Here is a 13,907-nt window from a genome sequence, read left to right as displayed (position 1 = left end):
ATGGCTATAAAATGTGAATTCCTTCATCAGGGAATTGCAGAGCTCCTGAACTGAAGGGAGCAGGTCACATCACCCTGCCCAAGGCTACATATCACAGGTCACATCACCCTGCCCAAGGCCACACATTGAGCTAGTACTGACATCCAGGACTCCAACCCTTGGGGGTCAATGTGAGGGAAATGGGAGATGGGTCCAGCTTGCGGTGGGGGTTGAGGTGGCGGAAACAGAGGTACAGGGCCCCTGCCTTCAGGCCAAGAAGGAGGAGGAGGAGGCAGAGGGGACTCAGGCCCAGTCCCGTGGCCTGGGGAAACAGGACTGGGGCCCAGTCCTGGGAGGGGAGTCAAAATCAAGGATGCAGAAGTAACCAGAGGGACTTCAGGCAGGGAGGCAGCAAAGGGACTGAGGGGATCTACCCTTAGACTGAGATCAACACTGAAGACGTGAAGGGTCCGGGGTGGGGGCAGCCTTGGGGTCAACAGAAGGAAGTAGGACTGGGGACCCAGCCTCAGGCCAGGGCTTACTGTGAAACTGATGGGGAAGCTAGAAGAGCGGGATCGTCCAGTCTCCGAGGGCCGGCGGGGCGGGGCCACTAGGGGGCAGGGCGACTGGTGGTCACGTGTCTGGGCGGGGCGGGGCGAGGCGGCTGCGCGATCCCTGGTGGCTGACGTCAAGGCGCGGGCGTCAGCGGACCGAGCCGCCGTCTCCACAGCCGCTCCGGAGCCCTAGCTAGTCCGTCGTCGCCGTCGCCGCCGCCGCCGCCATGGCTCAGTACAAGGGTGCCGCCAGCGAGGCGGGCCGCGCCATGCACCTCATGAAGAAGCGGGAGAAGCAGCGCGAGCAGATGGAGCAGATGAAGCAGAGGATTGCTGAGGTGCTGGCCGGGCCGGGGCCCCTCACAGCAGGCGCTCGAACCGCCGCCCCGACTTCCCGGGACCCCGCGAGAACCTGGGCGGCGGGACTGGAGTGCAGGCGGCGGGTTGGGGTGGGAACGTTGCTCGCCAATCTCCAACAAGGGGCGGAAGCAGGCCGGCGACAGTCTGCTCCTCTGTAAAATGGGCCCAAAAGGCTGAGGCGAGCTAGGTTGTGACAAGCCTGCAACAGGAAGGAGCCACATTCAGTGGTTGCATGTGTGGCAATTGGGGCGACCCTCGAGGGTACAGAGCATCCTGTCTCTCTGGCTCCTCAATGCCCGGGTTCAGTGGCTCTCCGGAAGAGCGGGCCCCAACCACTCTGCCGGCCACTGAACCCGGTTCAACTAATACAGGCAGGCGGGAGGGTCCTAGGTGCTAGCGGTTCACTAAGGGCTTCTGTGAGTGGCCGCTGGTGGTGGGCCACCCCACTTAGGTCTTTGGGGGCCTTGGGTCCCGCGACAGCCGGGAAGTGGCTGCATGCTGAGGCCCGACTGCTGCCTCAATTTACACTCAAGCCCCAACCCGGCTGTTGCCCTGTGGCCAGATGGAGGTCCATCTCTCTGTGGAGGTTCATACAGTGGTATGCAGTGGGATGGGGCAAGCCTGGAGCGAGGGGGCCTCATGAGGGAGCCACACTGCTCAGTGAGGGTCTAGGCCCCCATCTGCTCTCCGCTTCCTCTTGTCACTCCTTGCCTTGGGTCTCCAGAGCTTCAGCTCAAGAGCTGGGTGTGAAAAATACCAAAGGCAGGTAGGACCCACGGCTCCAGACTACTGAGTGAGCAGGACATGTGGATGGACCAGAACAGTGCAGGGAAACCACCCCACTTGGCTGCCTGGGCACTTGGAAGAGCCTCTCACAGCCCCGTGGGACCCTCCATCAGGCAAAGGGGCCATGTCTTTCCCAAGGCCACATCATAGTCTAGGGACTCATTTGGGATGAGAACCCAGGTCCCCATTTCCATGGTGGGGTGGCAGGTGGCCATCATCACTGCTCTGCCTCCTGGACAGGAGAACATAATGAAGTCCAACATTGACAAGAAGTTCTCTGCACACTACGACGCTGTGGAGGCTGAGCTCAAGTCCAGCACTGTGGGTATGCAAAGCGTTTGTGCCCCCACTCCTGGCCCAAGGCCCGCTGCGTGGTTCGCTCTGGGTGACCGCCTTTCACCCCCCTGTCTCCTTAACTCTCAGGTCTTGTGACCCTGAACGACATGAAGGCTAAGCAGGAGGCACTGGTGAAGGAGCGGGAGAAGCAACTCGCCAAGAAGGAGCAGTCGAAGGAGCTGCAGCTGTGGGTCCTCCCCTCCAGATGGAGCTTGTGTTTGGGGGCGGGTGAGGCTGTTCCTGCTTGTGGAAGCCGGGAGGTGGGGGTGCCTTTTGATCATCAGAGCGCTGCTGGTGAACTTGAACGGACCCAGGGCGGTAGGACTCTGGGCCTGTGCTGTCTGGGACCTGCCCTGCACTGAGCACACAGGTGGCTCTGGGTCGGAAAATGGGCCTTGGGGGTGTGGACGTGCATGGTAGCCACCCGTGCCTTGGCAGGAAGCTGGAGAAGCTGCGAGAAAAGGAGCGCAAGAAGGAGGCCAAGCGGAAGATCTCCAGCTTGTCCTTCACCCTGGAGGAAGAAGAGGCAGGCGAGGAGGAGGAGGAGATGGTGGCCATGGATGAGGAGGAGCTGGAAAGGGAAGGTGAGGGCAGGCTGGGGATGGGTTCAGCAGGCAGAGCTCTGTCTGGGTCTCGAATGAAGAAGCACATCCACCAACAACCTTGACTGCTCACCACATTTGCGGCCTTGAACCTCAGAAGTTGGGGCAAGAGAGAGAGCCAAGTCTTCACTGTGGCAAAGCTGAGTAGAGGGCTTGCTTTCTGGTGGCAGACTGAGTGGGAACCAGGTATGCAGTCCCTTGGCGGAGGTGTGGGGCTCATATGACTGGGGCACCAAACTGTTAATAATTTCAGTGTAAATTGACACAACCATAGACATTAAGTGGCTGCTAATTGGACAGAGCAGCTCTTGCCCAAGGGAACAGGGGGTAACAGGGAAGACTTGGGAAGGCTGGTGAGCAAGAACCAAGATGTCATGGGGCTCCTGTGTGCCGAGCACACACTTGCAGATGGGCTAGAACCAAGGCAGACGGACAGACACTGGGCACCGTCTCTGTCCTGGTGGGAGTCACACAGGACACCATGCACCCCACTGGGGCCAGAGGAGAGGGGATGATTTGAGTTGGGCCTTCAGGGTGAGGGGAATTTCATTAGCACCCAGAGATGTGGGGAGTTGGGAGGCGTGTAGAGTTGAGAGATGAGTGTGCCCAGAAGTGGAGCCAGCGGGAGTGCACACATTTTAGGCCTAGGGAGGGTGCAGCTGCAGGCCTGGAGGGGGTGGGTGTTTAGAAAGCCTAATGGTCTGGGATCTGTATGGTAGAACTGAGGCAGGGGTTGGCACAGGGACAGCTTTGAGTGGAGCAGCCAGTGGTGTCAGGAGAAAGAGCGAAGAGCCTGCCAGCCTCTTGGGGGAAACCCCGGGATAGTCTTTGTAGTATTTAGTAACGTTAAGTATTTGGTGTCTAAAACGTTCCCATTGGCAGGTCAGTTGCATTGGCTGTTAGCTGCATCTGTGTAGCAGAGGCTACCTTTGGGACAGCACAGGTCTAGAGGGAGGCTTTCAACCTCACTGTGTGTCACTGGGGCTTTATGGGTGCTTCCCCTCCCCATGGAGATTTTGTTTTGGGGGCCTGGCCGTTGGTACCCAGTGTAGAATTTTTAAAAATATTTTTATTTATTTGGCTGTGCTGGATCTTTCTTATAGGATCTGTAGTTGCAGCATGTGAACTCTTAGCTGTGCCATGCAAACTCTTAGTTGTGGCATGTGGAATCTAGTTCCCTGACCAAAGATCGAACCTAGGCCCCTTGCATTGGGAGCACGGAGTTGTAGCCTCTGGACCACCAGGGAAGTCCCCGGTGTGGAATTTTTGTAAGTTGTCCAGGCTCTGGAACCCTTGCCCTGGAGTGTGGACTCATCTTCTAGGTTGGCGGTTCTCAAAGAGTGATCCAGTGACCCTAGGGTCTCTGAGACCCTTTGGAGAGGTCTGCGAGGTCAAAACCATCTTCATCATCCTGTGAAGACATCTTTGGCCTTCTGTACACTTGTTCTTTCACCACTGTGCTGTGGATTTTTTCATAGATCATGTGACATGGCGTGACGTCCTTCTCTGACAGTTGATAGAGTTGATACAGTTGCCCCCCTGAGGCAAGGGCCATCATACTGTTGACTTCTTGTGTCTTCTTTTGCTCCAGAGATCACCACAAAGAAGAAAAAAATGGGGAAGAACCCAGATGTGGACACAAGCTTCTTGCCTGACCGAGACCGGGAGGTAAAGGTGGCGTGACCCTGGCAGAGGCTTTCAGTCAGGAAGCGGGGGCCACGCGTGCCCCCTGAGCAGCCTTGGGCCTCCCTGCTTTGCCTATTTCTCTTCCAGGAGGAGGAGAATCGGCTCCGGGAGGAGCTACGGCAAGAGTGGGAAGCCAAGCAGGAGAAGATTAAGAGTGAGAGTTCCTGGAGTGGGAGGCGTGCAGCCCGGGGCGGGGGCCATGCCTGCTTTCCTGTGAATGCTGCTCTGGGCAGTGCCCTGAGCCCCAGGGATCTGGCAGGGGTCTGGAGGCCAAGCAGCAGGTCTGTCTTGTAGGTGAGGAGATTGAGATCACCTTCAGTTACTGGGATGGCTCTGGGCACCGGCGCACAGTCAAGGTAGGTGATGTGAAGCCTGTGCCCCATTTCCCTTGCTCTTGGGCCCAGCCTTCCATTGGGAAGGAACTGTCAGTCCTGACAAAGCTCACAGACCCTTTGGGATGAGTGGCCTGGGGGGAGCAGGGAAGAGGGCAGTGAGTGTTCCAGGGTGCCTTCCTTCTCGAGGGCCCTCTTCTGGGCTTCCATCCTCCTTTCCCAACCCCTTGGTTTCCTGCATGCCTGTTCACACAGATGAAGAAGGGCAACACGATGCAGCAATTCCTGCAGAAGGCACTCGAGATCCTGCGCAAAGACTTTAGCGAACTCAGGTGGGGCTGTGTGGGCGTGTGAGTACATGTGAACATGTGCACCAGATACTGCAGCCTCAGCCTGGCACCTGGGACCCCAAGTGGCAGCTCCTGCTTGTGGCATACTGGGCACTGCGCTCCTGAGAAAGGAGTTCAGGCCCCTTTTTCCATCCCTCTCCCCATGGGGAGCTGGGGTAGGAAGTGCCTTCCAGACTGGGCTGCCTGCTAGCCTCGCAGGCCTCCTGCACTGGCGCCTGGTATCCTTGACCAGTGGCTTCCTCGTCTTTTCTTCCTCAGATCGGCAGGGGTGGAGCAGCTCATGTACATCAAGGAGGACTTAATCATACCCCACGTTAGTCCCTTCTGTGTCCTTGCGGCCCCAGGCGGTGTGGTAGGGAGGGTCTCAGGCTTTGGCATACCCAGGGAGTTCGAGGGGGCCCTTCCTGCTCTAGATCTTTGGCTTGGGTGGGCAGGGTCGGAGCCGGGCTTGCAGGCAGCTAGCTGTGAGACACCGAAATGAGTCACCCACTGTCACTTTCCTGTGCTTGGCTTGTAGCACCACAGCTTCTACGACTTCATCGTCACCAAGGCTCGAGGGAAAAGTGGTGAGTGCACCCGGCCATGCCCTCCTTCCTGAGCTTGCCCCTGTTGTAGGGTGGCAGCTGAGAGGGGTGGGGTCTGGACCCTTGTCCCTGCAGGGCCCCTCTTCAATTTTGACGTTCATGATGACGTGAGGCTGCTCAGTGACGCCACCGTGGAGAAGGATGAGGTATGTTTGGGGCCCGCCAGGGCAGGGAGGAGGGGGCAGGCATCCAGCAGCCCTGAGCTATAGCATCTGGGCCTCTTCCCGTCCTTAGTCGCACGCAGGCAAGGTGGTGCTGCGGAGCTGGTATGAGAAAAACAAGCACATCTTCCCCGCCAGCCGCTGGGAGCCCTACGACCCCGAGAAGAAGTGGGACAAGTACACGGTATGGAAGCCCTCGAGCGCAGGGTGGAAGCCCAGCCGGGCTGGCAGGCTGGAGGCCCACCCAGCCCCACTCTGCTCACCTCCTCCTCTGTCCTCTCGTCCCGCACCAGATCCGATGACATGGTGGCAGTGTGGCCCCGGCTCCCTGCGGTCCCCTCCTCTGGTCCCCAGGACTCCGGGTGCCCAGCTCCCCGCTCCTGAGATGGGATCGGACCTGCTCAGCCCCTGCCCTGGCGCTGTTGGTTCCTGCCTGTTTCTTTCATGACACTTGGATCACCCGATGTGTGTTTTGTCTAAAAACTTTTTTTGATCGAGCTAAAATTCACATACGATGAAATTCACTGTTGCGACCATGTGAAAGTATACCACACGGGTATTGCGTACATTCACGGTGTTGTGAATCACCCCTGAAGGAGACCCCATGTTCATTAGCAGCCAGCCCCTCACCCCCCTTAGTCTATTTCCTGTCTCTTTGGATTTGCTTATTCTGGAAGTTTCGATTAACAGAATTATACAGTATCTCTGCTTTCTGTGTCTTGCAAGAGTGTGTTTTTCAGGGATTTGAGGGTGGAAGGTGATTGGGTGGAAACGCGAATCCGTGGAGGCAGGAGGGGGCACTTGTGATCCACTGGGGGCCTAGGCAGGCCCAGCTGTCCTTGTAGCCAGCCTGTCCCCACCACAACCCCTATGTGGGTAGGAAGGCCATTCCTCCCTGGGCTGCCCACCCAGGCCCCTCGGTCTCCTTTGTGTCTCCCAGTGGCCCATTCCGTAAGGGCCATAGCTGTCCTGTGGCTCCCAGCTGCCCTGTGTCCCCATCACAACGTTTCTCCCCAGTGCTGACACAGGAAGGCCACTGTGGGTGCCCTGTACCCACCGCTTGCCCACCTCACCCTGGCAAGCTCTGCACACACTGCCCTGGAGCTGGCTGCTCTCATCGCCCCCAGGGGGGCACGCCCTGACTTGAGGGTGTCATTCGTGCCCCACCTCGGTGGCCCCTTCCAACTCCTAATTCCCCCGGACCCAGCTCCAGGAGGCTGAGGAAGGTAAGCTGACCACCTTCTTCACTTTGCCTGCAAAGGGCAGTGGATAGCCCCCAGCCAGTGGTGAACAACATCCCAGCTCTGGGTCTGGCCCCACGTCCCAGGCCAATGGGCAGAACTGATGGTAGTGGTGGGCTCTGCCCAGTGCAGTCTCCCTTGCCCTCCTCGTCTGGCAGGGCCCTGTCAGCCCTGGCCTGGGGAGGCCCATCTGGCAGCTAGGAGCTGTCACTTGGGCTTCCTCACCCTGTGTTTGGGGCAGGGCCATCTGGGGTCACTTGGAGGAGGGAGGAGGGGAGCATAGGCCAGAGCACCTGGGGCACAGCGGGGAGGGGTGGGCAGGCCTGGCCCTAAGCCCTGGATGTGGGGGACAACTCTGAGAAAGTCAATGGGGCCTTTTGTGGGGTTCCAGAAACCTCAGAGAAGGAATCCTCTGGCCTGCACCAACCCTCTCCTGCCCTCTTTGAGAAGCCATCAGAAGAGTGGTTTCCTGCGGAGAGGGAGCCCTTCAGCAGCTCACCCAGGGCTGGATGGTTTCTGAGGGACGCGTGATGCAACGAAAACCTGACGCGGTCAAATAAAATAAAAAAGAAGACATTTCCCAACAGCCTCTGCCTCTGTGCAGCTTGAAGGATTCTTAGTTCTCTGCCCAAGGATTGAACCCACGCTCTCTGTGGTGAAAGCTGAGTCTTAACCACTGGATCACCAGGGAAGGCATAATTAAGTTTCCAGAGAGTGATAGATTTTTCTCCCTACACCCCTCCCATTTTGTAGCATGATCACCGGGTGAGAATCCTGGCTCCCCAGCTTCACCAACACGGTACTGTCATTCCCGAAGAGGGGGGACACTTATGCAACCTGAGATGGCACATGTGGTCTCTCACTGGGGGATTTTTTTTTTCAACTGAGGAGAAATTCACAACAAAAAAAGTAACCATTAACCATTTAAAAATGCACATTTCAGTGGTACTGAGTACATTTCATAATGTTGTGAAGCTATCACCTCTATCTACTCCCAGAATAATTTTAGCACCTCAAAAGGAGAGAAGAGGGGGTAGGGGTAAAAAAAAAAAAGGAGAGAAGAAATGTCTGTTGTTTTAGCTACTCAGTTTGTGGAACTTTGTTTTGACAGCCACAGGAAACAAACACCCCTTACTTAGACAATGGAGAAAAATGAATTTGACATGGGTTGTAGACCTAAAAGTAAAAGCTAAAACTAAAAAAAGCATATAAATGAAACAAGGGAGGAAATCTTTGTAACCTTGCTCTAGGCAATCTGGGCAAAGTTTTCTTGCACAGGATACAAAAAATAATCATAAAAAGAAAAACTGATATATCAGACTTCACAAAAATGCAAACTTTTGCTCTTTAAAAGATATGAAAATGAATACACAAGCCAGTAGATTCGAGAAAAGAAAATATTTTTATGACAGAGGGGTGGTATCCAGAACACATTCACACAGACATACAGAAACTCCTGCAAATCAATAAAAATTAGACAAACATCCCAACTTCTTTGTTGCTGTGCTGCACAGCATGCAGGATCTTAGTTCCCTGACCACAGATCGAACCTGGGTGCCCTGCATTGGGAGCATGGAGTCTTAGCCACTGGACCACCAGGGAAGTCCCTGTAAACAGTGTTTAAACACAGCACTTTTACTTTATACCTTCAGTTTTAAGACAAAAGAAACTAAACAACAAAAGTCCTGCAAGGAAATTTCAGACCCCTCTCAGTAGGTTTATTTGTCCTAGGGACAAATCCTTGACTCTGAAAGTGCTCTCTATGCATTATTGGAGGATCAAGCAAATGAGTCAATACGTCAGTGGTGTTGGGAGCCAGGTCTCCCAATGCTGAAGGGAGATACAAATATACACTGGGGAAAGGCTAGGAAGTTTTGCTGTGGAATTGGAGTGGGGGACATCAGTATGTATGTATTCAGGATTTTTTTTTTTTTTTTAATATAGCCTGTGTGTAGGGGTTTCCCAGGTGGCCCTAGTGGTAAAGAACCCACCTGCCGATGCAGGAGACGTGGGTTCAATCCCTGGGTTGGCAAGATCCCCTGAAGGAGGGCATGGCAACCCACTCCAGTATTCTTGCCTGGAGAATCCCATGGACAGAGGAGCCTGGCTGCCTACAGTCCATACGGTTGTACAGAGTCAGACACGACTGAAGTGACTTAGCACACACAGCACGGGGAACTATTAATAAGATCCTGCATTCCATGTAGTGTGATAAAAAAAAATTAATGGGTTACAATCCATCAAAGAAAATCCACATCCACGAGTCCACACAGATAATGTATATATAGATAGATAAACAGGAGTTCTTTCTGAAAGGATGCCATTGAGTAGGAGGGATCATAAAGGGAGAAAAAGCACTGTTTTGTAACCATCATCTTGAGGTTTGGAACTTAGCAACTATGAAAATGAAAGTCATGTCCAACTCTTTGTGACCCCATGGACTGTAGCCCACTAGGCTCCTCTGTCCATTCTCCAGGGAAGAATACTGGACTGGGTAGCCTTTCCCTTCTCCAGGAGATCTTCCCCACCCAGGGATCGAACCCAGGTCTCCCGCACTGTGGGCAGATTCTTTACCAGCTGAGCCACAAGGGAAGCCCAAGAATACTGGAGTGGCTAGCCTATCCCTTCTCCAGGGGATCTTGCCCACCCAGGAATCGAACCGGGTCTCTTGCATTGCAGGCAGATTCTTTACCAACTGAACTATCAGAGAAGCCCATTGAGAAACTGGTAGTTACCACCTTAACTAAATGCTTAAAGTTAACATCACAGTGAAGGGACAAAACAATAACACTTGCCTCTTGATAAGAAGCACAGAGAGGGCCTGGCAACCTCCCACCACACATAGCCCGAATCTTGCCCTGAGAAAACATCAGACAAATGAAACCTGAGGACGGTCCACCAAATACCTGGCCTGCACTCTTCAAAAATGTCCATGTCATGAAAGGCCAAGAAAAGCAGGAGTTTTCCAGATTAAAGGGGGCCAATGAGACATGAGAATGAAATGCCATGTGGGGTCCTAGACTGGATCCTGGATCAGGAAAAACAAAACTATAAAGGACATCATGGGGACAATTGGTGAAATTTTAACAAGACCTTAGATAAAATATCATCATATCAACATTAACATTTCTGAGTTGAGAGTTATACTATGGTTATGTAAGAGGTTATAATTACTATAGTACAGTAATTATGCTGTGAGTGAGTGAGTAAAAGTCACTCAGTCGTGTCTGACTTTTTGCGACCCCATGGACTATACAGTCTGTGTAATCCTCCAGGCCAGAATACTGGAGTGGGTAGCCTTTCCCTTCTCCAGGGAGTCTTCCCAGCCCAGGGATGGAGCCCAGGTCTCCCGCATTGCAGATGGATTCTTTATGAGCTGAGCCACCAGGGAAGCCAATTATGCTGTAGTTATGAAACACAGAGGGAAGTATTTAGGGGTTAAGGGGTAAGCTGTATGAAACTTAGACATAGTTGAGAAACTATTTTCATTATAATTTTTCAGAATATCAGCCTCATAGGTTTTTTTCTTCTTTTATTTCTTTGTTTTTGGCTGTGCTGGGTCTTTGCTGCTGCACGGGCTTCTCATTGCAGTGGCTTTTCTCTTGTTGTGGAGCACGGGCTCTAGGGTACGTGGTTTACAGTAGTTGTGGCTTCTGAGCTCTAGAGCACAGGCCCAATAGTTGTGGCACATGGGGCTAGTTGCTCTGAGGAATGTGGGATCTTCCCGGACCAGGGATCAAACCCATGTCTCCTGCATTGGCAGGTGGATTCTTTACCACTGGAGCCACCAAGGAAGCCTGAGAAAACATTATTCTAATATATGAAATAAAAATATATGCACCCACAAGAGACAAAGAGAATGAGAAAGCAAATGGAACAAAATATGAACTCTTGGTGAATGTGAGTTAAGGGTACATGGGAGCTTTCTGTACATTTATTATAGCTTTTCTGTAAGTCTGAAATACTTTCAAATTATAAAGTTAAAAAGAAAATGCCCACTTCTATCCAACATTTGACTGGAGAGTGTTCAGTTCAGTTGCTCAGTTGTGTCCGACTCTTTGCGACCCTATGGACTGCAGCACACCAGGCTTCCCTGTCCATCGCCAACTCCCAGAGCTTGCTCAAACTCATGTCCATCGAGTCGGTGATGCCATCCAACCATCTCATCCTCTGTTGTCCCCTTCTCCTTCTGCCTTCAACCTTTCCCAGCATCAGGGTCTTTTCCAATGAGTCAGTTCTTCGCATCAGGTGGTCAAAGGTTTGGAGCTTCAGCTTCAGCATGGGTCCTTCCAATTAATATTCAGGACTGGTTTCCTTTAGGATTGACTGGTTTGATCTCCTTGCAGTCTGAAGGACTCTCAAGAGTCTTTTCCAACACCACAGTTCAAAAGTATCAATTATTTGGCACTCAGACTTCTTTATGGTCAAACTCACACATCTATACATGACTGCTGGAAAAACCATACCTTTGACTATACGGACCTTTGTTGGAAAAATAATGTCTCTACTTTTTAATATGCTGTCTAGATTGGTCATAGCTTTTCTTCCAAGGAGCAAGCGTCTTTGAATTTTATGGCTGCAGTCACCATGTGCAGTGATTTTGGAGCCCAAGAAAATAAAGTCTGTCACTGTGTCCATTGTTTTCCCATCTATTTGCCATGAAGTGATGGGACCAGGTGCCATGATCTTCGTTTTTTGTATGTTGAGTTTTAAGCCAGCTTTTTCACTCTCCTCTTTCACTTTCATAAGAAGCTCTTTAGTTTCTCTTTGATTTCTGCCGTAAGGGTGGTGTCATCTGCATATCTGAGGGTGTGGCCAGGGCAGTATAGCCAGCCAGACAGGAAAGGAAGAAATAAAACTATCTCTATTCTCAGATGATATAATCTTGTATATGCAAATCTTACTACATGTGCTGGAAAAAACAGTAGAGCTAATAAATGAGTTCAGCAAACTTGCAGGAAGAAACATGATTACACAAAAATCAATTGTATTTCTATACCTGAGCAATGATCAATTGTATTTCTATACCTGAGCAATGAACAATTCTGTTTTACAATAGCATTATAAAGAATAAAATACTTAGGAATAAATTAACAATAGAAATAGCAAGACTTCCATATAAAATAGGTACTTCCACATAAAATAGGTAGCCAACAGGAATTTGCTGTATGGTTCAGGAAACTCAAAGGGGGGCTCTGTATCAACCTAGAGGGGTGGGATGGGGAGGGAGATGGGAGGGAGTTTCAAAAGGGAGGGGATATATGTATACCTATGGCTGATTCATGTTGAGGTTTGACCAAAAACAACAAAATTCTGTAAAGCAATTATCCTTCAATAAAAAAATAAAAAGAAAAAAATTCACATAAACCATCAAAAAAAGAAATGCAAGACTTGTACACTGTAAACTAGACAATATCACTGAAAGAAAATAAAGCACACCTGAATAAATGAAAACACGTTTATTTAGTCAGGGTTCTCCAGAGTAACAAAACAGGATACACACACACACACACACACACGATTAATTTTAAGGAATTAGCTCATGTGATTGTAAGGGCTGACAAGGTGGCAAGTCCAAAATTTGCAGGGCAGGTCAGCAGGCTGCAGATTCAAGCAGGACTTCTACATTACAGTCTGGAGGCAGAATATCTCTTTTCCCAGGGAACCTCAGTTTTTGCTTTTAAGGCCTTCAATTGAGTGGACAAGATTCACCCACATTGTGGAGTGTAATTTACTTAAAGTCAACCAATTGTTGATGTTCACCACACCTATGAAATTTCTCCAGAGCAACAGCTAGATGAGTGTTTGATTAAATAATTGCCAACTATAGCCTAGCCAAGTTGAAATTAATACACATGAATTCATCATCACAACATCCCAAGTTCATGGATGGAAAGGATCTTGTTAAGATGGTGTGTGCGTGCATGCTAAGTCACTTCCATTGTGTCTGACTCTTTTCGACCCTATGGACTGTAGCCCACCAGTCCCTCTTGTCCCTCTGTCCATGGAACTCTCCAGGCAAGAATACTGGAGTGGGTTGCCATTTCCTCCTCCACGGTGGTCTACCCAACCCAGAGATCTAACTCACATTTCTTATGTCTCTTGCACTGGCAGGCAGGTTCTTTACCACTAGTACCATCTTGGAAGTCTTGTTAAAATGGCAACATTCTCCGAATTGATTTACAGATTCAATTCAATCCATATTAAACTCCCACTGGCTTTTTTTTTTTTTTCCAGAAACTGAAAAGTCCATCCTAAAATTCATACGGGGTGGACTGAGGGCTGGCTAAAGGGTATATAGAGATTTACTTTGGGGGTGATGAGAATGTTTTGGAATCAAACAGGAGGAATGGTTGCCCAACTTTGTGTGAATATATTAAACGTCATTGAATGTTACCCTTTACATGAGGGACTTACATGATAGATGAATTATAGGTCAATAAAGTTGTATAAAAAGAAAAGGAAAAAGGAACCAAGGGACTGAAAATCTCCAATTCAGGGGCACTGGGGAAGGGGCCAGGTGGTAAAGGCCGACAGCCTCAGTACTCGTGGATGTTATCAGATGCAGGCCCTCCGGATTAGTGGACCTTCTCCAGGAGAGTGTCCTGGGTCAGGACCGCGAGTTCCGGGCTGGTGTGTGCCTGTAGGATGGTGACCGGGGTGCGAGGGACGGGTGGTGGTGCTGCGAACCAGCGGCAGGTGGCCTTGGGCGCGCCTCCGAGCGCCCGGGAGGCGTCTGCGCGACCCCGAGGCCCGCGCTCTCCCCGAGCCCGAAGGGGTTGTGGCGCGGGAGCGCGCGGGTCCCTTGGTGGCGGGAGGCGGCGGGCTGAGGGGCGCGCGCCCCGGACGCGGCCATTGCGCGAGAGGAGGGGAGGGGAGGGGAGGGTCGTCTCGCTGCGGGGGGTGGGGGGGAACCCCGGCCGCTCGCCGGGGCCG

At 51.8% G+C, this 13,907-nt stretch overlaps 1 protein-coding gene across 1 annotated transcript; it reads left to right on the top strand.

The window, feature by feature from the left end:
* Positions 1–662: 662 nt before the first annotated feature.
* On the top strand, positions 663–6,443 carry FAM50A (family with sequence similarity 50 member A). The gene is made up of 13 exons (XM_070365953.1): positions 663–871; positions 1,920–2,004; positions 2,103–2,202; positions 2,454–2,599; positions 4,209–4,285; positions 4,391–4,457; positions 4,598–4,659; positions 4,891–4,967; positions 5,244–5,298; positions 5,503–5,551; positions 5,645–5,715; positions 5,804–5,914; positions 6,024–6,443. Exons 1-13 carry the CDS (start codon positions 761–763, stop codon positions 6,030–6,032), a joined length of 1,020 nt encoding a protein of 339 aa, XP_070222054.1. The 5' UTR covers positions 663–760; the 3' UTR covers positions 6,033–6,443.
* Positions 6,444–13,907: the final 7,464 nt, after the last annotated feature.

This window comes from Bos mutus, chromosome X, assembly GCF_027580195.1.
Source record: "Bos mutus isolate GX-2022 chromosome X, NWIPB_WYAK_1.1, whole genome shotgun sequence".
In the NCBI taxonomy this organism is placed as follows: domain Eukaryota; kingdom Metazoa; phylum Chordata; class Mammalia; order Artiodactyla; family Bovidae; genus Bos; species Bos mutus.
Note: the sequence above shows the minus strand (reverse complement) of the source record. Positions and strands in the feature narration are given on the sequence as shown.